The following is a 22,966-nucleotide window of genomic DNA, read 5'->3' as shown; positions in this document are numbered from 1 at the left end:
TTGCCCTCTACAGCTCCCTCTAGTACCATGCAAGTCATTCCCTCATGTCTTAGCAGATGTCCTATCATCTTGTCCCTTCTCCTTATCAGTGTTTTCCACATACACAGTACTGACCATTAAAATTGCTACACCACGAAGATGATGTGCTACAGACGCTAAATATTACAGACAGGAAGAAGATGTTATGATATGCAAATGATAAGCTTTTCAGAGCATTCACACAAGGTTGGCGCCGGTGGCGACACCTACAACGTGCTGACATGAGGAAAGTTTCCAATCGATTTCTCATACACAAACAGCAGTTGACTGGCATTGCCTGGTGAAACGTTGTTGTGATGCCTCGTGTAAGGAGGAGAAATGCGTACCATCACGTTGCCGACTTTGATAAAGGTCGGATTGTAGCCTATCGCGATTGCGGTTTATCGTATCGCGACTTTGCTGCTCGCGTTCGTTGAGATACAATGACTGTTAGCAGAATCGGTGTGTTCAGGAGGGTAATACGGAAAGCCGTGATGGATCCCAACGGCCTCGTATCACTAGCAGTCGAGATAACAGGCATCTTATCCGCATGGCTGTAACGGATTGTGCAGCCACGTCTCGATCCCAGAGTCAACAGATGGGAACGTTTGCAAGACAACACCCATCTGCACGAACAGTTCGACGACTTTTGCAGCAGCGTGGACTATCAGCTCGGAGACCATGGTTGCCGTTGGTTACCCTTGACGCTGCATCACAGACAGTAGCGCCTGTGATGGTGTATTCAAAGACGAAACTGGATGCGCGAATAGCAAAACGTCATTTTTTCGGATGAATCCAGGTTCTGTTTACAGCATCATGCTGGTCGCATCCGTGTTTGGCTACATTGCGGTGAGCGCACATTGGAAGCGAGTATTTGTCATCGCCACACTGGCGTATCACTCGGCGTGATGGTATGGGGTGCCACTGGTTACACGTCTCGGTCACCTCTTGTTCGCATTGACGACACGTTGAACAGTGGACGTTACATTTCAGATGTGTTACGACTCGCGGCTCTATCCTTCATTCGATCCCTGCGAAACCCTATATTTCAGCAGGATAATGCACGACCGCATGTTGCAGGTCTTGAAAGGGCCTTTCTGGATATAGAAAATGTTGGGCTTCTGTCCTGGCCTGCACATTCTCCAGATCTCTCACGAATTGAAAACGTCTGGTCAATGATGGCCGAGCAATTGGTTCGTCACAATACGCCAGTCACTACTCTTGATGAACTGTGGTATCGTGTTGAAGGTGCATGGGCAGCTGTACTTGTACACGGCATCCAAGCTCTGTTTTACTCAATTCCCAGGCGTATCAAGGCCGTTGTTACGGCCAGAGGTGGTTGTTCTGGGTACTGATTTCTCAAGATCTATGCACCCGAATTGCGTGAAAATGTAATCAAATGTCAGTTCTAGTATAATATATTTGTCCAATGAATAACCGTTTATCATCTGCACTTCTTATTGGTGTAGCAATTTTAATGGCCAGTAGTGTAGTTCAGTCTGAAACAATCGTAACTGCTTCTGTACCTGTGTCATGTAAATGAAATACCCTTTATTTTAGTGTTGCAGGCCTATTTTTTTGCTGCATATATTGACTGAGCCTGCCATAATATGGCAGCTGGACCACGTTGACAACGCAACAGTCGGTTCCGGTCGCCTTGTCTTTCAGTTGTAGCACATTTCTCGGATACTTCCGTGAAAAATGTCAATACCTTAACGAAAGCTAAGTCACTGCACTCCCGTTTACAAGAGCTTTAGAATGTTTTTCAAGAAGTATATCACTCTATTTGTAACCCCTCGTCACCAGTTTTGTAATGGCCTCGTCGCCACTGCTGTGGAGGACGAGTTGCCACAATTGTTACCTTTGGCCGAGTCTGTGAATTCGGAAAACGGCTTCTGGTGCAGTACACCGCTAAGACAATTTCTCCCTCTCCCGGGGTCAGGTAACAGCATAGGAGAACGAAGGTTTTACAACACTGCAACAGTTTAGTGACATAATCACACAAAGGAGTTAAAAGGTATATTTATCTTTGTGTCTTGTTGAATAATGAAGTCTGCAACATGTCTACATCTACATGGATACGCTGCAAATCACATTCAAGTGCCTGGCAGAGGGTTCATCGAACCAGCTTCACAATTCTTTGTTATTACAGTGTCGTATAGCTCGCGGAAAGAATGAACACCTATCCAGCCCAAATACTGTATCATTTCTATGACACTCACTCCCATGTTTCGCGATAGTACAAAACGTGCTGCCTTTGAACTTTTTCGATATACTCCGTCAGTCCTATCTGGTAAGGATCCCACACCGCGCAGCGGTATTCTATAAGAGGACGGACAAGCGTAGTGTAGGCAGTCTACTTAGTAGATCTGTTGCATTTTCTAAGTGTCCTGCCAATGAAACGCGGTCTTTGGTTAGCCTTCCCCAAAACATTTTCTAGGTGTTCCTTCCAATTTAAGTTTTTCGTAACTGTAATACCTAGGTATTTAGTTGAACTTACGACTTTTAGATTAGACTGATTTATCGTGTAACCGAAGTTTAACGAGTTCCTTTTAGCACTTATGTGGATGACCTCACGCTTTTCGTTATTTATGGTCAACTGCCACTTTTCGCATCATTCTGATATCTTTTCTAAATCGTTTTGCAGTTTGTTTTGACTTTCTGATGACTTTATTAGTCTATATTTTAACTAAAGTTCAGTCTTGATCACAACACTTATGTCTCAGTAACATAGGTGACCGGTTTCGGTTTTATATAACCATCTTCAGACCCATGACTTTCTTGGAGGATGGTAGGCGGAGCTCTCTTCAGCTGCTACGAAGTCAACTTATCAGTTGACGTCTGGTGGAGTACACCTCTAAGACAATTTCTCCCTTCCACTATTACACAGGTGTGCCCCAGGGTCAGGTAACAAGATAGGAGAACGAAAGGTCTACAACACTCCAACAAATTATTAACAAAGACACACAAATGAGTTAAAACGTTTACTTATCTTTGCGACTAGTTGAATAATGAAGTCTGCAACAAGTCTACATCTACATGGATCCTCTGCAAATCACATTCAAGTGCCTAGCAGAGGGTTCATCGAACCAGTTTCACAATTCTTTGTTATTCCAATGTCGTAAAGCGCGCGGAAAGAATGAACACCTAGACTGAACTTTAGTTAAAATATAATAATCTATTGATCGCTGTATTCCAAAAATGTTTACCAAAATTGTATTTTGTTAGTCGATAAACGACAGCGTCATCTGCAAACAATCGAAGATGGCTGCTCAGATTGCCTCCATAATCATTTATATAGATAATGAAGAGCAAAGGGCGTATAACACTACCTCGGGGAATGCCAGAAATCACTTTTGTTTTACTCGATGACTTTCCGTCAATTACTACGAACTGTGACCTCTCTGACAGGTAATCACAAATCCAATCACATACTGAGACGATATTCCATAAGCACACAAATTCACTGCGAGCTGCTTGTGTGCTACAGTGTCAAAAGCCTTCCGGGAATCCAGAAATTCGGAATCGATCTGAAAACCCTTGTCAATAGCACTCAACACTTCATGTGAATAAAGAGTTAGCTGTGTTTCACAGGAAAGATGTTTCCTAAACCCTTGTTGACTGTGTGTCAATAGACAGTTTTCTTCGAGGTAATTCACTATGTTCCAACACTATGTATGTTCTAAAATCCTGCTGCATATCGACGTTAACGAAATGGGCCTGTAATTTATTACTCCCACTACCTTTCTTGAATATTGGTGTGACCTGTGCAGTATTACACGACATATAATATAACAGTGAAAAGGCCCCAATGGCTAAGTGGAAAAAATCACAGGTGGACTTCACAATACATAGCAAATGAAATTTACAACTGGCTGTTCACATCTAAGAGTTTACTAAACGACGTTCCCTATCTAAGTCAGCCCTGGACGGATCTATAATCAAGTGGGCGAGAGCTGCTCTTCTATCTTCCAAGAAGGCTTCTGTCCGTTTTCGTCCGTTCGTTGGCAGGGGCGAAGTCGATGTCTTCATCCTCAGCGCCGCCAGTGGCGATGCTGGAAATCGCGCAAGGCGCGAGTCTCTATGGCACGAGCCCCTCTGCTTTACATCATTTGCTAAAACCTCTTTTAACTAACTTATCACGTTGACTAAATTAAAGGCGTGTTACGTCTTATGCCACTTTCTCTGTATAGTTCTCTTACTGCCCTCCGCCCTTTCTGCTGTGTTGCATCTACTTAATTAGGCAGGATTCAGGTCAGACAAGCCATTACACCCATTTTCCTGCCACCGAAGAAGGTGACGGAGATGCTGCATCCAGCAAAAGGGAGTCTTGTAGGGAGGCAGCCTACTCACGCCGTATAAAATTCACAGCAGTCTTTCCATTCTGTGCCACCAGTCCGCTATAACTAGCTCTGAAGTCATAAATGTTGCGCAATACTTTAAAAATTAAGTAAATAACCTGAAACGTTTTCTGGCATGTCAGGAGTAATACTAAATCAGTATGTATTGAATATCAGTGCAATAGCTTTAACCATTTTCGAGATTTGGACGTTTTGCTGTAAAAATCATTGGCGCAACAGAAAAGAGCTAGAAACTTAAAAATTTATATTTAGATTCCTTTTTCATAATAATTTAGTAGAAACAGTATTCTGGATCTCACAAATTAAAATTATCATGGTGTGGGGAGCGATCTCCTACACTGGCCGTACACCTCTGGTTATCGTCGAGGGGACACTGAATAGTGCACGGTACATCCAAACCGTCATCGAACCCATCGTTCTACCATTACTAGACCGGCAAGGCAACTTGCTGTTCCAACAGGACAATGCACGTCCGCATGTATCCCATGTCACCCAACGTGCTCTAGAAGGTGTAAGTCAACTACCCTGGCCAGCAAGATCTCCGGATCTGTCCCCCATTGAGCATGTTTGGGACTGGATGAAGCGTCGTCTCACGCGGTCTGCACGTGCAGCACGAACGCTGGTCCAACTGAGGCGCCAGGTGGAAATGGCATGGCAAGCCGTTGCACAGGACTACATGCAGCATCTCTACGATCGCCTCCATGGGAGAATAGCAGCCTGCATTGCTGCGAAAGGTGGATATACACTGTACTAGTGCCGACATTGTGCATGCTCTGTTGCCTGTGTCTATGTGCCTGTGGTTCTGTCAGTGTGATCATGTGATGTATCTGACCCCAGGAATGTGTCAATAAAGTTTCCCCTTCCTGGGACAATGAATTCACGGTGTTCTTATTTCAATTTCCAGGAGTGTATAAGAACGCTGCGCGTGAAAGAAAGGCCCCAGTTCTCTCCAGACGCTGATTAGCGCACCACCTGTGCCGGGAAATGCATCTTTTCTACATTACATTCATTAACAATTATTTCCATACGCCGCCCCACAGTCTCAGTCTCATCATTAGCGTCATTTAACTCTAGAGTGAAGATTCGTTCTGGAAACAACCCCTCAGGCTGAAACCAAGCCATTTCTCCGCAATATTATTTCCTTCAATGATGCTAGTTTTGAAACGTGTGCAGAAGAACTTATGTGGTGTTAGGAAGGTAGAGGAGAGGTAGGAAGGTAGAGTGGAGCTGAGATTGTGGATTGTGAATTGCACTTGGTCAGGGCAGAGCCCGCAAGAGGGAAGAAGTCGAGATAGAGTCGTGGTCCGGCACACACTTTTAATCAGCCAGGAGGTTTCTTAACATTCTTTGCTAATGTAGCAGCTGTTGAACTGGTTAGCCCATACGTACGTTGTCAGACTGTTTTCTAGAAGACTGACGCTACATTAAATATGTAGATTTGTACATACCTATATTTACATATATACTGCGCAAGCCACCATGTGGTTCATGGCCGCTACTAGTCACTTTCTTTTCCGTTCAGCTCAGAAATAGAGCCAGGCAAAATCGGCGGTCTGTGTACCTCCACATGAGCCGTAATTTCTTTTATCTTATCTTGGCGGTTTAGTGTTGTTCTGCAATGAGCTTCAAACGCCGATTCTCTAAATTTTCTAAATAACGTTCCGCGAAAGGAACGTCGTCTTCCTTTCAGGGATTCCCATTTTAGTTCACGAGGCATCTCTGTAACAACCGAATCTACGGCTAACAAATCTAACACCGCGCTTCTCAGTTGCTTCGATGTCGTCCTTTACTCTGACGTGGTTGAGATCTCAGACAGTCCAGTAGTTCTACACGCTGTTTTAAATACAGACTCTCAATAATCGGTTGCACTAGCGTTCTACACGCTGTCTTAAATACGGACAAACACACCTTCCTAAGATTCTCCCAGTAAATCGAAGTCGACCACTCACGCTCCCTGCAACTGTGCTCTTTCCTTTGATTTTATCCATACTGGATGAGAGGTCGTCGTTGTGAATGTCAATGTTAAAAAATATGTCGGCTCAACCAGTTGTTTATAGTGTAAAACACTAAGATTGACGCGTTTCGGAAGTCATGCTTCCATTATCAGAATAATAAAAAGTGAAAAAACCTGTTAAAACTCGCTAAAATGAAACATGCATTGATAATACAATTAAAACATCGTGGCTACTTCCCTTGTTGCAGCCGTGTCTTCCAAGGTGCATCTCCACATAGTCGTCAAACAGTGTCGTGTTTGGCTACGTGGTGCGTGGTATCAACGAAGACGCACGGGCGGTTTACGACGATAGAAGAGAGAGCCATGTGGTTAGATGTTGAACACCATAGGCGACACCATTTTAAAGTTTTTTTTATATTTTGACGAGTATGTGGAGATGCACCTTGGAAGACACGGCTGCAACAAGGGAAGTAGCCACGATGTTTTAATTTCATTATCAACTTCATTGTGCCTGGTGCATGTTTCATTTTAGCGAGTTTTAACAGGTTTTTTTACTTTTTATTATTCTGATGATGGAAGCTTGACTTCCGAAACGCGACAATCTTAGTGTTTTACACTATAAACAAGGGGTTGAGCCGACATATTTTTTAACATTGTGCTCTTTCCATTTCGTTTCGCTTCACGTTACGCATATATATAGAATTTACGTGACTCAGTGAAGCAGCACATTACTAATACTGTATTGGAACATTACGGGACTGTTTTTCGTACTGCATTAACTTACTTTTTCTACATTTGGAGCTGGCTGAAGTTTTGTCTAGTCATCTTGTATCCTCCTGCAGCCACTATATATATAGAATTTACGTGACTCAGTGAAGCATCACATTACTAATACTGTATTGGAACATTACGGGACTCTTTTTCGTACTGCATTAACTTACTTTTTCTACATTTGGAGCTGGCTGAAGTTTTGTCTAGTCATCTTGTATCCTCCTGCAGCCACTCAACGACGACACCTTGCTGTACACTACATCGCTATCAGAAAACGACCACAGACTGTTGCTCACGCTGTCTGTCAGATCACGTATAAAGAGGATAAGAGTGGTCCTATCACATTTCCACGAGGCACTCTTCACAATAGCTTTGTCTCTCATTAACACTCACCGTGGTGGACAACACATTGGATTCTATTACATTAGAAGTCTTTGTGCCACTCACATACATCACATGAGGGGTGGGTGTACGAGTGTTTATCTATTATAACAGTATATTCGAATACCCTTAGAAAGAGTGTTGGATACCTACCTATGTGCAAAATTATGTTTATGTTTATTAAAGAATAAATTATTCTTGTATTATCAGACGCGCATGGGATGCAGGTAAGTACTGGTAGTAATCAAAATGTGACCTAGTTCCTCCGCATAGTGGCTAGTACGTTGATAAATTTAGTTAATATGGAGTCAGCTGGTAGTAATTAGAAAATTAGCTGGAAAGATTTATGTAAAAAAATCTGTTCATTTTAGTTTCATCATCGTGGAGCGAAACATATAGATGTTAAAAAAATTCTATAGTTTGAAAGGTGCTATTGCGGACAAAACACGAAAGAAATGGACAGGAAACATTGGCTCCAAGCTGCATACCTTGAAACCTAAGAGCACTTTTCTATCTTCGACATTGTGAAACACATCTCGTCTAGCATACAAGTGCTCATTGATCTGAAGGTATGACCATTTTAACCCATGTTTACTGGACTTTTTTCTTGTTTTGATCCGTTGCAGCATCTCTCAAAATACTGAAAGCAGAGAGCATACAATAGAAGACATGTTTTCACAGTATCGCTGAAAAAACGAGTCCTCATAGCTCTTGAGGTATGCATTTTAGAGCCCATGTTTACCAGACATTCTTGTCTTGTGTCGCTTCGTACTGTCGTTGTTGTTGTGGTCTTCAGTCCTGAGACTGTTTTGTTGCAGCTCTCCATCCTACTCCAAACTGTGCAAGGTTCTTCATCTCCCTGTACTTACATCCTTCTTAATCTGCTTAGTGTATTCATCTCTTGGTCTCCCTCTACGATTTTTACCCACCACTCTGCCCTCCAATGCTAAATTTGTGATCCCTTGATACCTCAGAACATGTCCTACCAACCGGTCCCTTCTTCTAGTCAAGTTGTGCCACAAACGTCTCTTCTCTCCAATCCTATTCAATACTTCCTCATTAGTTACGTGTTCTACCCATCTAATCTTCAGCATTGTTCTGTAGCACCACAGTTCATAAGCTTCTAGTCTCTTCTTGTCCACACTATTTATCGTCCATGTTTCACTTTCATACATGGCCAAATTCCATACAAATACTTTCAGAAATGACTTCCTGACACTTAAATATATACTCGATGTTAACAAATTTCTCTTCTTCAGAAACGCTTTCCTTGCCATTGCCAGTCTGCATTTTATATCTTCTATACTTCGACCATCATCAGTTATTATGCTCCCCAAGTAACAAAACTCCTTTACTACTTTAAGTGTCTCATTTCCTAATCTAATTCCTTCAGCATCACCCGTCTTAATTCGACTACATTCCATTATCCTCGTTTTGCTTTTGTTGGTGTTCATCTTATACCCTCCTTTCATGACACTGTCCATTCCGTTCAACTGCTCTTCCAAGTCCTTTGCTGTCTCTGACAGAATTCCAATGTCATCGGCGAACCTCAACCTTTTTATTTCTTCTCCATGGATTTTAATACCTACTCCGAATTTTTCTTTTGTTTTCTTTACTGCTTGCTCAATATACAGATTGAATAACATCTGGGACAGGTTACAACCCTGTCTCACTCCCTTCCTAACCGCTGCTTCCCTTTCATGCCCCTAGACTCTTATAACTGCCACCTGGCTTCTGTACAAATTGTAAATAGCGTTTCGCTCCATGTATTTTACCCCTGCCATCTTTAGAATTTGAAAGAGAGTATTCCAGTCAACATTGTCAAAAGCTTTCTCTAAGTCTACAAGTGCTAGAAACGTAGGTTTGCCTTTCTTTAATCTATTTTCTAAGATAAGTCGTAGGGTCAGTATTGCCTCACGTGTTCCAACGTTTCTGCGGAATCCAAACTGATCTTCCCCGAGGTCGGCTGCTACCAGTTTTTCCATTCGTCCGTAAACAATTCGCGTTAGAATTTTGCAGCCGTGACTTATTAAACTGATAGTTCGATGATTTTCACATCTGTCAACACCTGCTTTCTTTGGGATTGGAATTATTATACTCTTCTTCAAGTCTGAGGGTATTTCACCTGTCTCATACTGTCTCGTACTGTCACCTCTCAAAATATGGAACACTTTCTTAAAATATTTTTCTTTCCTATTCCAAACCTCACTTATGAAAATATTATATTATTCATTCAGTTTTCCATTCCAAATTCATAATGCTTCTTTAAGAAAACACAGTTAAAAAGAATTGGAAGTAGGTCACTACCTTGCTGCATACGTGTATTTATTTCGAAGGTATTTCTCCCATAAATATGACTTTAAATAGTGTCTGCAAGTGTTTCACCAATTAGATTCGATAATTTCGACTTTACACCAAATTGGCGGATTAATGTATCTGTAGTTTGTCTCTCAACGGAATCAAAGATCTTTCTGAAATCAACAAAGACCATTACAATATCTTTTGAATTTAGTAATTTGTGTCGAATGGTTTCCTTCAGATTAATGATTTGTTCACAGCTTAATCTGCCCTTCTTTAAACAACCTTGATATTCCCCTAAACGACAGTCCAGTAGTGTTTCTACTATGTTTTAGTAAAATCTTGGAAACTATTTTATATGCAACTGATAGCAAAGAAATTCCTCTTTAGCTGTTAACATAATGTTTATTGTCTTTATTATGCACTGGATGTATCAAGGCTACCATGCACTGTGCTAGGATGTTTTATGCTTTCCAGATTTCCTCAAAGATTAATTTTAGCTCATTTTTTATTTTTGGTAAAGACCATTTCAAAAGTTCTGCTGCAATACTCGTGGATATTCTGCACTAGTTTTCTTGTTCTTTAAGGCTTTAATTACCATACCTCTTCAATTCTTTTGATCGTCGGAGGTAAATCCTCTTCTTGGTTTTCATAAGTATTTTTTTGAATTTCGGCTTATGACTTTGTTCTGAAGGAAATATTTTGTAAGTATTTCGCAGTTTTCAACATTGCTGAAGCCGTCTGCTTTTTCGTTTAAGAAACGCGCACTTGTGGTTTCATATATCTTCAGCATGTCCTTAAATGTTCGATAAAAATCACGAGTATTATTTGTGAAATGTTTTCCTCAATTGCTGCAACATTCCTCCATTCAAAATCTCTTTTATTTCTTGTAATTATCTTTGCTATCCTTTTATTTACTGTTTAAATTTATGTTTCTTGAAAAATAACACTATTTCGTCCTCTCTATTAAAGCTTCTTCACATACTTCATTCCATCATATCTTCTGCCAGTTTCAATTTGTGCTGAATGTTTTCTGTGAAACATTGTTAATTTCTTTAGATAATTCCAACCATTCGCCATGTTTAGCTGTTTTAATTTCGACTTGATATTTTTGAACTGATTATTTTATAGTAATAAGTATGTGTGTAGTACATTTTATTAGTTTTTATTATCTTTGTTTTATTTTATTACGTAGGAGTTTAACCACAATTTTAGAGAGGTACTGGTCTGAACTACTTTCATATTCATAGTTTGTTTAGTACATTTTTTGAGAGACAGCAGCATAATCCATCTAAAATTCTGCCAACAAAGGGTTTTATTTAATTTTTAGTTATGCCTTATTTGTTATTATATTTATTTTAATTGATATTTATTTATATAATTCGCTTATTCTTTGAGAATTTTCGGTGTATACATCTAAAGGTTAAACAAAAAGAGGTAGATAAATTTACGATCACTTGGCAGAACTGAGGGATTAGCAGCATTCTTCAATGTAACTACACTACTGCAAAATCCGTTATGTACACTTGCGATCTCGGAAACCACAATTATGAAAGAGAAATTTAATAAACGTTTATCGATTTTGACAATTACAAACGTTATGGTTTTATTTAAAAAGCCCTAATGAATGAATAAATTCAGCTTTGTGATGTGTTGCGATAAATTATCTGTGATACTGAAGTGATAAAAACGCTACAAATTATTTGTATTTAATAACATCGTCATATTACTGGATCTGTACTCAAATTAAAATGCAGTTCCCAAATATTAATTTTATTGTTTCAATCTGTAAAAGTTATTTCAATAATACGTACAAAGCGTGTTCATTCACTATGAAGTACCCATTCATTTAACTGTTTGCCGGTCAAGTCAGTGATATTTCGAATCTCTCTGTTCCCATAAATCAAGTGAATGAATTTCTCTGCCACTGTTGCACTTTAATGTGAAAAGCTTAAAAATACCAACGAGATTGGATTTAGTCGCACATAGCCGTACGGCAACATTTACGAGCGCAGCTGAGGGCCTATAACACTACCTTGGGGAAAGCCAGAAATCACTTTGTTTTACACCTCTATGACAGGAAATCACGAAACCAGTCACATAACTGAGACGACATTCCATAAGCAGGCAATTTAATTACAAACCAGTTGTGAAGTACGTTGCCAAAATCCTTCTGGCAGTCCAGAAATACAGAATCAAGGTAATTCATAATATTCGAAAATAATATATGTTCCAAAATATTGCTCGATATCGACGTTAATGACATGGGCCTGTAATTACTCCTATTGCGTTTCTTGAATACTGGTACGAGCTGTGTAACATTCCAGTCTTTGGGTACGGATCTTTAGTTGTGCGAGCGGTTTTATATGACTGTTAGGTACGGAGCTACATCAGTGTACCCTGAAAGGAACCTAATTGGTATACACTCTGCTTTTATTAAGTGATTTAAGTTCCCTCTTTACTTTGAAGATATCTACTTCTAAGTTACTCATGTTGGCAGCTGTTCTTGATTCAAGTTCTAGACGCTGCAGTCAGGAGGCGGGCGGCCGCTGCCGTCGCAGGTTCGAATCCTGCCTCGGGCATGGATGTGTGTGATGTCCTTAGGTTAGTTAGGTTTAATTACTTCTACGTTCTAGGCGACTGATGACCTCAGAAGTTAAGTCGCATACTGCTCAGAGACATTTTATTCAAGTTCTAGGATATCTACTTCGCGTTCTTGGGTGAAGGAATTTCGGAAGGTTGAGTTAAGTAATTATCAGCACTGACAACGATGGTATTTCTAGTTCTATCGGGGAGAGAAGGCATTGAGTGTGCTTTGCCGATGGCACACTTTACTTAGGATTACAATCTCTTTGGATTTTCTGCCAGATTTTGAGATAAAGTTTCGTTGTGAAAACTATTATAAGCATCTGCCACTGAATTCTGCGCTACATTTCGAGCGTCTATAAAAGGTAACAAATACCGGAGATTTTGCGTTCGTTCACATTTTACTTGTTTTTTCGTTATTTCTGTAATAACGTTCTGACCTTTTTTGTGTACATGTGGATAATCTCCGTCGTTTGTTAATTTATTGGTATAAATCTATCAATTGCTGTCGATACTATTCCTTTGAATTGAAGCCACAACTGCTCTACCCTTGCATTGTTAATTTTGAAGGAGTGGAAATTGTCTCTCAGGAAGGTATCAATCGAATTTTTGCCATATTTTTTGAAGAAACACATTTTTTCTTTATTTTTGGAGGTTTTGAAGTTATGCTGTTCAGTCTCCCTGTGTTCATTAATCCCTATATCCGTTTTGAAGCTAGTTATTTGTTCAGGATTATGTGTTGCTAATCTCGAGAGTGTTTTCACAACCATTTGCTATTCGAGTTTGTTCATGAACTAATTGATCGAAATAATTTTCAGAGAACGCGTTTAACAGAATTTAGACATCTATTTTCGCCTACATATTGAGGGTAAATTGAACCTTTCAGCAATTGTACCATCTGAGTTGAGAGGTCGATAAAAGAATCCAGTCATTATTTTATTCCGGTTGCCAAGAATTACGTCTACCCATACTACGTCACTGGAACTACCTGCTTCAATTTCACGACAGTATAAAATACTTCTAATAGCAACAAACAAGCCTATCCTTTCTGATTACCGTTAGCTCTTCGCAGAAATTTCGGCTGATCTCCGGCTTAAACCAACGATTTGAGCACCAGTGCTTGCTATTAGCTTTCGGAGCTCTGGTACTTTCCTGACACAGCTACGACAATTTACAACTGTTATATCTTTGATTTCTAGGTCTACGTTTTTCCTGGCTTCGACCTACACCCTTTGAGACTGAAGCCATTTTTATTTTACAGCGACACCCTCCAACGTAATAAACCACACAGTCAACGCCACACAGTCCCCGCTACCCTTGTAGCAACCTCCTGTGAGTAATGGCCTACTGACCTATTCAGCGGAACCCGAAACCCCACAACCCTGAGCCTCTAACTCATACTCACCACTCGCTCTGTAACAGGGTCCGTAATCGGTCCTATCGACTCATTTTTGCTGCAAATGGTGAGGTCTGCTTTCATCTCGCAAGCGAGATTGGCAGCCGTTATCACTGGAGTTCTTTGGTTCTTCTCCACGCTATGACCCAGCGTGACACAGTTTTAGCGACTGTAAAAACAGCGTTCTGTCAGTGTCTGAGTTCTGCTACCGCCAGCAGTAGCCAAACAGTCAGTGACAAGCTTCACTTTCCTCGAACAACGCAAGCTACACAGAACGGCCGCCACGTCAGGCGAAGGCAGACTGCCAGCAAATTCCAGCGCCCTGCTGCAGAGAAGCTAGCAGAGCGGAGTTGTGTTTCACGTCAAGCATCAAGTGGCACGAATAGTGCGTAGCGTTTGCACAGCAGGATGCCGTCGCAGTCCGTGGCTTAATCGGTAAAGGGTGTTTGTGTTCCTACGAGAGTTCCAGGAAGAGCACATAAGAGTTGCAGTTCCAGCTGCAGTCGCCGTTGCTGCTCCAGTTTCACTGCAGCTCGTCTATCCGAAGAAGGATTTGCCGCTCTTCAACAACGCACGGTAGCGCCACTGCAGCGCAGACCCCTCAGAGCAAGACTGTCATAACCTAGCGTCCTAGCACATTATACAACGATCTCTTGAAGTTGAGAATTTACGAGTCATTGAATGAATGTGTGTTTTGCAAATAGGATTTTAGTCATTTCAGTAGATGTGGTTATAGGTAGGTGTGCCTAATAGATGGTTGAGAATAATGGCCCTCTTCACACTGACATGAGTGACACATTAGAGTGTGTTGTCAACATAGATGACTACTCATTGACGGCGAAGTGTAATTACAACATTTTATGTGAGCCCAACCCGCTATTAGGGCATTGAACTGGTGGCCACTGCGGATGGCCGCTGTGTGGGCCACAGCAGCATCAACCAACCTGGTAGCCACAGTAGCAAGACAGCCATTACTACCATGTGGTACACGAAAGCATCGATCGAGCTGGGTGCCACAGGAAATGGACGGCCGCCACGGGAGCCTCAATGCAGCCACTAAAGCCGTAGTGGCTGTAGTGACATCGCATATACCGGCGGCTACAGTGACGGGACGGCTTCCATGTAGCCCACAGGAGCATCGATCGAGGTGGATGGTCATCTACATCTACATCTGCATCTATGTGGATACTCTACAAATCACATTTAAGTGCCTGGCAGAGGGTTCATCGCGCCATCTTCACTATTCTCTATTATTCCAATCTCATACAGCGCGCGGAAAGAACGAACACCTACACCATTCCGTACGAGCTGGTTCAAGTGGCTCTGAGTACTACGCCACTTAACTTCTGAGGACATCACACACATGCATGTCGGAGGCAGGATTCGAACCTGCGACCGTAGCGGTCGCTATGTTCCTGACCGTAGCGCCTAGAACCGCACGGCCACTCCGACCGGCTCCGTACGAGCTCCGATTTCCCTTATTTCATTGTGGTGATCGTATCTCCCTTTGTAGGTCGGTGTCATATTTTCGCATTGAGAGAAGAATATTGGTGATTGGAATTTCATGAGAAGATTCCGTCGCATCGAAAAACGCCTTTGTTTTAGTGATGTCCACCCCAAATGCTATATAATTTCAACGACACTCTCTCCCCTATTTCATGACAGTACAAAACGTACTGCCCTTCTTTGAACTTTTTAAATGTACTCTGTCAGTCCTATCCGGTAAGGATCCCACACCGCGCAGCAGTATTCTAAAAGAAGATGGACAAGAGTAGTGTGCGCAGTCTCCTTGGTAGATTTGTTACGTTTTATAAGTGTCATGCCAATGAAACACAGTCTTTGGTTAGCCTTCCCCACAACATTTTCTTCCAATTTAAGTTGTTCGTAATGGTGACATCTGGGTATTTAGTTGAATTTACTGCTTTTAGATTAGACTGATTTATCGTGTAGCCGAAGTTTAACGAATTCCTTTTAGCACTCATGTGGATGACCTCTGACTTTTCGTTATTTAGGGTCAACTGCCAATTTTCGCAGCATTCAGATATCTTTTCTAAATCGTTTTATAATTTGCTTTGATCTTATGATGACTGTATTAGTCGATAAACGACAGCGTCATCTGCAAACAACCGAAGACGGCTGTTCAGATTGTCTCCCAGATCGTATATATAGATAAGGAACAGCAAAGGGCCTATAACACTATCTTGGGTAACGCCAGAATTCACTTTTATTATACTCGATGACTTTCGTCAATTACTACGAACTGTGACCTCTCTGACAGAAAATGATGATCTGACAGCCGGCGAGTATCGTCCGATCTAACTGATGTAACGACCATCCAGCATCTGCTAAGCTGCTCTCATTCGTCGCCGACCATGACTCCTAGCAGCCATGCCATCCTGACAGCAGAAGAATGATGCTCCACTAGCGGTCGTACTAAACGAGATCTCTACATCTTTTACAAGCTGCGACATAATCGCAACTAAAGACTATGATCCGGGAAGTTCAAACTTTCTTTCTTTAATTACAATCAAAAATAAGATTAAACTGCCGTAAGATTATCGATTTTGGTCCGCAATGACCATTTTCACTTCTGGCTTAAGCAGAAGTTCGTCTTATGTTACGCTAATACAGTGCATGCCAGTTTGACTTAATCTCTCTTTTTCTTCTACGCTTATTTTTATGCATTGAGCCTGTTATGTATAAGAAATTCTTTCTCTATTTTTTATGGGTTTCAACATTTCCTTTTTCCTGCTGATTTACAAGAAAAGCCTGCTTTGGAAAGTCGTTTACGTCCATTCTTTGTGCCTCCGGCATTTGGTTATTCTAATTTAATTGGCTCTTGGTTGATCATATTATGGTAATAAAGTACCAGCTTTCTTTTGTTTCAAGCAGATCTGAAGTGAAATGAATAGTCTGACGACAGTTTGTGCATGATCGCTGACTGGAATCAAGGAGAAAATTCTGTACCTATTTTATCAGTCCTATCTGCTAACGATCCGAGACAAACGATTCGGCAGAACGAGGGTTTTAAAAGCTGTCTCCTTCGTGGCTGGATCACACTTCCTGAGGATTCTTCCTATGACTCTCACTCTGCTATATACTTTCCCGACGATTAGGATGATGATGATGATGATGATATTTGGTTTGTGGGGCGCTCAACTGCCCAGTTATCAATGCCCATACAAATTCCCAAATTTTACTCAGCCCAATCTCACCACTTTCATGAATGGTGATGGAATGATGAGGACAACACAAAAACCCAGTCATCTCGAGGTAGGTGAAAATCCCTGATCCAGCCGGGAATCGAACCCGGGGCCCTTTGCTCGGGAAGCGAGAACGCGAACGCGAGACCACGAGCAGCGGACTCCATGACTGGACGAAGGGCAGCCTTCTCCCTACTGTGGATCTAATTAATACGGTCGCGCCTCACACTGTTCCTGATGGAAACGAACTTTTTATTGATCGTTCCACTTCAAATCGATCCCTACGAAGACTATCATTCCATCTCCATAACTGAGTTGTCAGCGCGGCTGACCATCATGCGGAGGACCCAAGTTCGACTCCAGATATTAACAGCGATATATACTTGGTGGGAGGACTGGAAGTGGGTGCAATAGCCTCCTGATGCAAACTGAAGATCTACTTGACCGAGTAATAGCGGCTCGAGGTCACAAAAACTGAGAACGGCCGGGTGGAGTGCTGATCTCACTCCCCTTCATACAACATCCAATGACGTCACTGGCGGAGGATGACAAGGCGGTCGGACGGTATCGATAGGCCCGACACGGCCTGTGGACAGACATTATGTTATGAATACTCTCAGGTACTGACTGCATATGATTGCGTGCAGTGATTGTTCGACAATCGTGTAATCAGCTTGTTTAATGTGCAGTACTTTACATTTAATTCTGACGGGGTTCAACTGCCAGCCCCGGCACCAAGTGCTAACCTTCTGCAGGCCTTCCTTCATTTCGTTACAATTTTCTAGCGTTGCAATGTCTCTGCATTTAATGATATTATTCGCGAATAACATATAGAACTTCCGACTTGTCCACTTGATAATTTATACAGGGTGTTTCAAAGTGACCGGTATATTTGAAACAGCAATAAAAACTAAACGAGCAGCGATAGAAATACACCGTTTGTTGCAATATGCTTGGGACAATAGTACATTTTCAGGCGGACAAACTTTCGAAATTACAGTAGTTACAATTTTCAACAACAGATGGCGCTGCAAGTGATGTGAAAGATATAGAAGACAACGCAGTCTGTGGGTGCGCCATTCTGTACGTCGTCTTTTTGCTGTAAGCGTGTGCTGTTCACAACGTGCAAGTGTGCTGTGGACAACATGGTTTATTCCTTAGAACAGAGAATTTTTCTGGTGTTGGAATTCCACCGCCTAGAACACAGTGTTGTTGCAACAAGACGAAGTTTTCAACAGAGGTTTAATGTAACCAAAGGACCGAAAAGCGATACAATAAAGGATCTGTTTGAAAAATTTCAACGGACTGGGAACGTGATGGATGAACGTGCTGGAAAGGTAGGGCGACTGCGTACGGCAACCACAGAGGGCAACGCGCAGCTAGTGCAGCAGGTGATCCAACAGCAGCCTCGGGTTTCCATTCGCCGTGTTGCAGCTGCGGTCCAAATGACGCCAACGTCCACGTATCGTCTCATGCGCCAGAGTTTACACCTCTATCCATACAAAATTCAAACGCGGCAATCCCTCAGCGCTGCTACCATTGCTGGACGAGAGACATTCGAAAACGATACAGTGCACAGGATTGATGACGGCGATATGCATGTGGGCAGCATTTGGTTTACTGACGAAGCTTATTTTTACCTGGAACTGGCGCATATGGGGAACCGAAAAGCCCCATGTTGCAGTCCCATCGTCCCTGCATCCTTAAAAAGTACTGGTCTGGGCCGCCATTTCTTCCAAAGGATTCATTGGCCCATTTTTCAGATCCGAAACGATTACTGCATCACGCTATCTGGACATTCTTCATGAATTTGTGACGGTACAAGCTGCCTTAGACGACACTGCGAACACCTCGTGGTTTATGCAAGATGGTGCCTGGCCACATCGCACGGCCGACGTCTTTAATTTCCTGAATGTATATTTCGATGATCGTGTGATTGCTTTGGGCTATCCGAAACATACAGGAGGCGGCATGGATTGGCCTCCCTATTCGCCAGACATGAACCTCTGTGACTTCTTTCTGTGGGGACACTTGAAAGACCAGCGCCAGAATCCAGAAACAACTGAGCAGCTGAAGCAGTACATCTCATCTGCATGTGAAGCCATTCCGCCAGACACGTTGTCAAAGGTTTCGGGTAATTTCATTCAGAGACTACGCCATATTATTGCTACGCATGGTGGATATGTGGAAAATATCGTACTATAGAGTTTCCCAGACCGCAGCGCCATCTGTTGTTGACAATTGTAACTACTGTAATTTCGAAAGTTTGTCTGCCTGAAAATGTACTGTTGCCCCAAGCATATTGCAACAAACGGTGTATTTCTATCGCTGCTCGTTTAGTTTGTATTGCCGTTTCAAATATACCGGTCATTTTTGAAACATCCTGTACATGCTCTGAACAACAATGGTCCTATACCATTCCCTTGGGCACCTCCGAAGTTCCTTTTATGTCTGAAGATATCTCTGCGTTAGGAATGTCATGCTGTTGCGGCGCGGCATGCTACTTTTTACCGCCCTGCCAGTGTCCAGCAATGTTCATTTGTCTAGCTAAAAGCTGTAGTAGAAAATACTAGACCACTACTGTCTATTGCAGGTCGCAACATACGTAGAATTGTCCGGTACACCGGATATGGCTAGCTACTGAAATAAAAGTTTTAACTTGGCAGTGAAAATTTTCAGGTATATTTTTACGATAAAGATCACAGTTAATACTGCCAAGTCCGTACTAAGTGGCAACACAATGTAAAGTTCCCACGCACACCACAATCACACACGTAGCCAGTTTATGGTATTTACACCCGTTACCGAAGTTAATAGACTTCACCGGATCGTTTAGTTATGAAAATGCTCGCTCAAATGTTGTGTACTCTCCTATACACGTAAACCTGTTCAAGTCTTAGGTCGCACAACACGCCACGCGGTTTTAACTAAAAGTCAAACGCAATAATTTTGATATTCCGTCCGAAATTACCACACTACTTTCACTACACCGTTCACTTAAATACACTACTTCGCGAACTCGTAATTAGCATTTTTCCGCGATTTTACAGTACTTTCGTTGGAGCTGCTTTCAATGAGACGTTACTAGTTCGAACACTCAGCCCCGACTTGACTAGATCACACCAAAGGCTTTGTTCCCAGCATAGATTGGCGCGAGCCTGCATTTTTCTGATTGGCTGATACCACAAACAGCTAATCAGGTTGCAGTATTATCCCGCGTTTTACTTCATTGACCAATCATAGTAAAACATTTCTTTCTATGGCAATTGCTAAATAAATAAATTTAGAAAAGTAACAAATATAAAATTACTCCTTCCGAAATTACCGATTAATTTGTGTTCTACTCACGATTTATTAGTACCATAAACTGAATGCACATTTAATTATAGTAAATCTCCTGTATAGTTTTACTGGTACTTCGTGAATAAACAAAACAATTTTCATTTACTTCTGTTCTTCTTCACTCATACAACAATCACACTACTAATTACTACACATATAAAACAATTAATTATGCAAAAACATTAAATATTAATCAAAGGTAACTTTACAACCTTATTTTGACTACGACTGCTAGCACTGTCCGTCAAGTGCTGACCTCTGCCGCCCACTAGTACAACTACGTGCAGCTCTGTAACTCAGGTCCGTGTCAGCTGGTGACATCTGTCGATGACTCATGTCATAAAGATATCGTTCTAACACGTGACAGGAGTGATGCGCAAGGCGTTACGCCTAAAGCTTACTGACAACGCTGCATCATTGTGGATGATGAGGTTTTCGTCCTGTAAATTTTTCTTTATTGATTTTCAATTCCCCCCCCCCCCCCCCAAAGGGGTGGGCTACCAGTAGCTTAGTACGCTGCTCTACAGCCTACAGAATTTTTTAAAAACGGAAGAAGAAAAGAAACAAGGAAAATAGGCGATAAAACGCTGACTGATAGTGTAAAATGGCGGAAAATTGCGGAAACTTAAAACAGAAAGCAAAGGGGTTGGCAATGTTAATAAAATTCACAGGACTCAGAAAATTAACATACTACATACACAATTAAAAAACAGGGCGACAGTCTGGTTTCTATTCGCAAGAGATAAAAAATCACATGCAGCGACAGTATGATGGTTGTTCACATCACTTCCCAAAAGACACAACACGGAAGACTCACTGTAAAACAGTGCACGATAATGGTGGCACAAAGATGACACTCCCGATCCATAGGCAGATGGGGGGGGGGGGGCGACGTGGAGGAGGGGAAAAACAAGGAGGGATGAGAAGAAAAAACGAAAGGGGGGCGACCAAGGAGGGAGAGGGCTCATAAGGGGGGAGAGGGGCAGGGCAGATGCGAAAGGGAAAGGACAGAGGAAAGGAGGGGGAGTGAGGATCAGAGTAGATAGGAGGATTAATGGAGGGAGAGAGGGGGAGTTGATGGAAGCCATCTTGGGAAAGGAGATGAAGGTTCAAATGGCTCTGAGCACTATGGGACTCAACTGCTGTGGTCATCAGTCCCCTAGAACTTAGAACTACTTAAACCTAACTAACCTATGGACATCACACACATCCATGCACGAGGCAGGATTCGAACCTGCGACCATAGCAGTCGCACAATTCCGGAGATGAAGGGTGTAGAGATGGAGGGTAGGGGGGACACAACAGTGAAGAAGTGGCAGGGGGCGGGGATGGGAGAGGAGAGGAGCAACCAGGGGGTGAGGGGGATCAAGGCGGCGGGAGATGTAGAGCAAGCGGATATGTTCGAGGAATAGGAGCAAATGGGGGAAAGGAATGAGATCATAGAGGTTCCGCGTGGGGGACGGGAGGCGTATGCGGAAGGCGAGGCGAAGTGCATGGCGCTCAAGGATCTGCAGGGACTTATACAATTAAGGGGGGGGGGGGCAGATATCCCGGCGGACCTGGCATAACAGAGGATGGGACGGATTAAGGATTTGTATGTGTGGAGGACGGTAGAGGGCTGCAACTCCCATGTCTGGCCAGAGAGGAGTTTGAGGAGTCGGAGGCAGTTGTGGGCTTTGGATTGGAAGGTACTACGCCTCCCTGTGTTCTTATCATGTCAATATAGTCTTGGGAAATGACGGGAGCATTCGTGGCAGAATCATCTTCGCGCAGCAATTCGGTCCAATCCATCTCGAGGTGGACTCACCAGCAGGTGCGGTGTGACGTGTACTTGCAGCGGCGCAGTGACCTGCAGCGAGGCGTGCACCCGCTGCTCCCCGAAGGCGTTGCTCACCCGGCACTCCCACCTGCCGGAGTCCTCCGGCCGCGCCCCCAGGATGTGCAGCGCCTCCTGAGACGCCCACACGCGTCCTGACGATCCCACAGGTGTTCCGGACTCGTGCCACCACCTGCATCAAATGGGAAACTCGAGAACATCTGCGGCAGGTGCGAATCATTCTGCGTGAGCTTCAAATGATGGCCAGTAACCTATCGTCAATTATGGTGATCCAGGAATGAATCTGTGAGCCCCTGTCTTTCAGTGTCAGTATGAAGAACTTACCGTCCTTCCTTGGATGACACTCACGACTGGTACTTACAGCTGAGGTACTGCCAGTTTTGCGAAAGTGCCATCCAGCCTCTCACATGTGTACTAGGCCATAACGTTCCTCTAAATATCTGACCACTTTGTCAGCGAGCCAAATATACGCTGCAGGAAACAAAATGAAACTTCACGGCTACAGAAACTTCATTACAAGATCGAGTCCAATTTACATAAAAATGAGTCCACTTGTCAGTATGACGCCCCATCCTCTCTGGTCTAGATGTATGCACTGCTTCAGTGGGGAAGAGTGTCATGAAGCCATTGTATCCTCTCCTGAAGCAAATTGGCCCCCAGACTGTTGTACGAGGGGTACCCTAAAAAAATCGGAATAACACTGCCATGGGCTGACTTACGTAGTGAGTATTTCTGCCGCTAGGCATGTATAGCTCAACTCATTGCCATTTCAGTGCCGCTTGTGTTGTCGAACTGGCTTGTTCTGTTCATTTGCAGTGA

General features: G+C 42.7%; 1 protein-coding gene across 1 annotated transcript in view; it reads right to left on the bottom strand.

Moving 5' to 3' along the window:
• Positions 1–22,966, bottom strand: part of LOC126297570 (Down syndrome cell adhesion molecule-like protein Dscam2) — a 647,360-nt gene that overhangs the window by 310,942 nt on the left and 313,452 nt on the right. The window contains exon 8 of the mRNA XM_049988565.1: positions 22,118–22,319. Coding sequence (XP_049844522.1) covers positions 22,118–22,319 — 202 coding nt within the window. The remainder of the gene's footprint in view (positions 1–22,117; positions 22,320–22,966) is intronic.

This window comes from Schistocerca gregaria, chromosome 1 (genome assembly GCF_023897955.1).
Source record: "Schistocerca gregaria isolate iqSchGreg1 chromosome 1, iqSchGreg1.2, whole genome shotgun sequence".
Lineage (NCBI taxonomy): Eukaryota > Metazoa > Arthropoda > Insecta > Orthoptera > Acrididae > Schistocerca > Schistocerca gregaria.
This window is presented reverse-complemented; position numbering and strand designations above follow the sequence as displayed.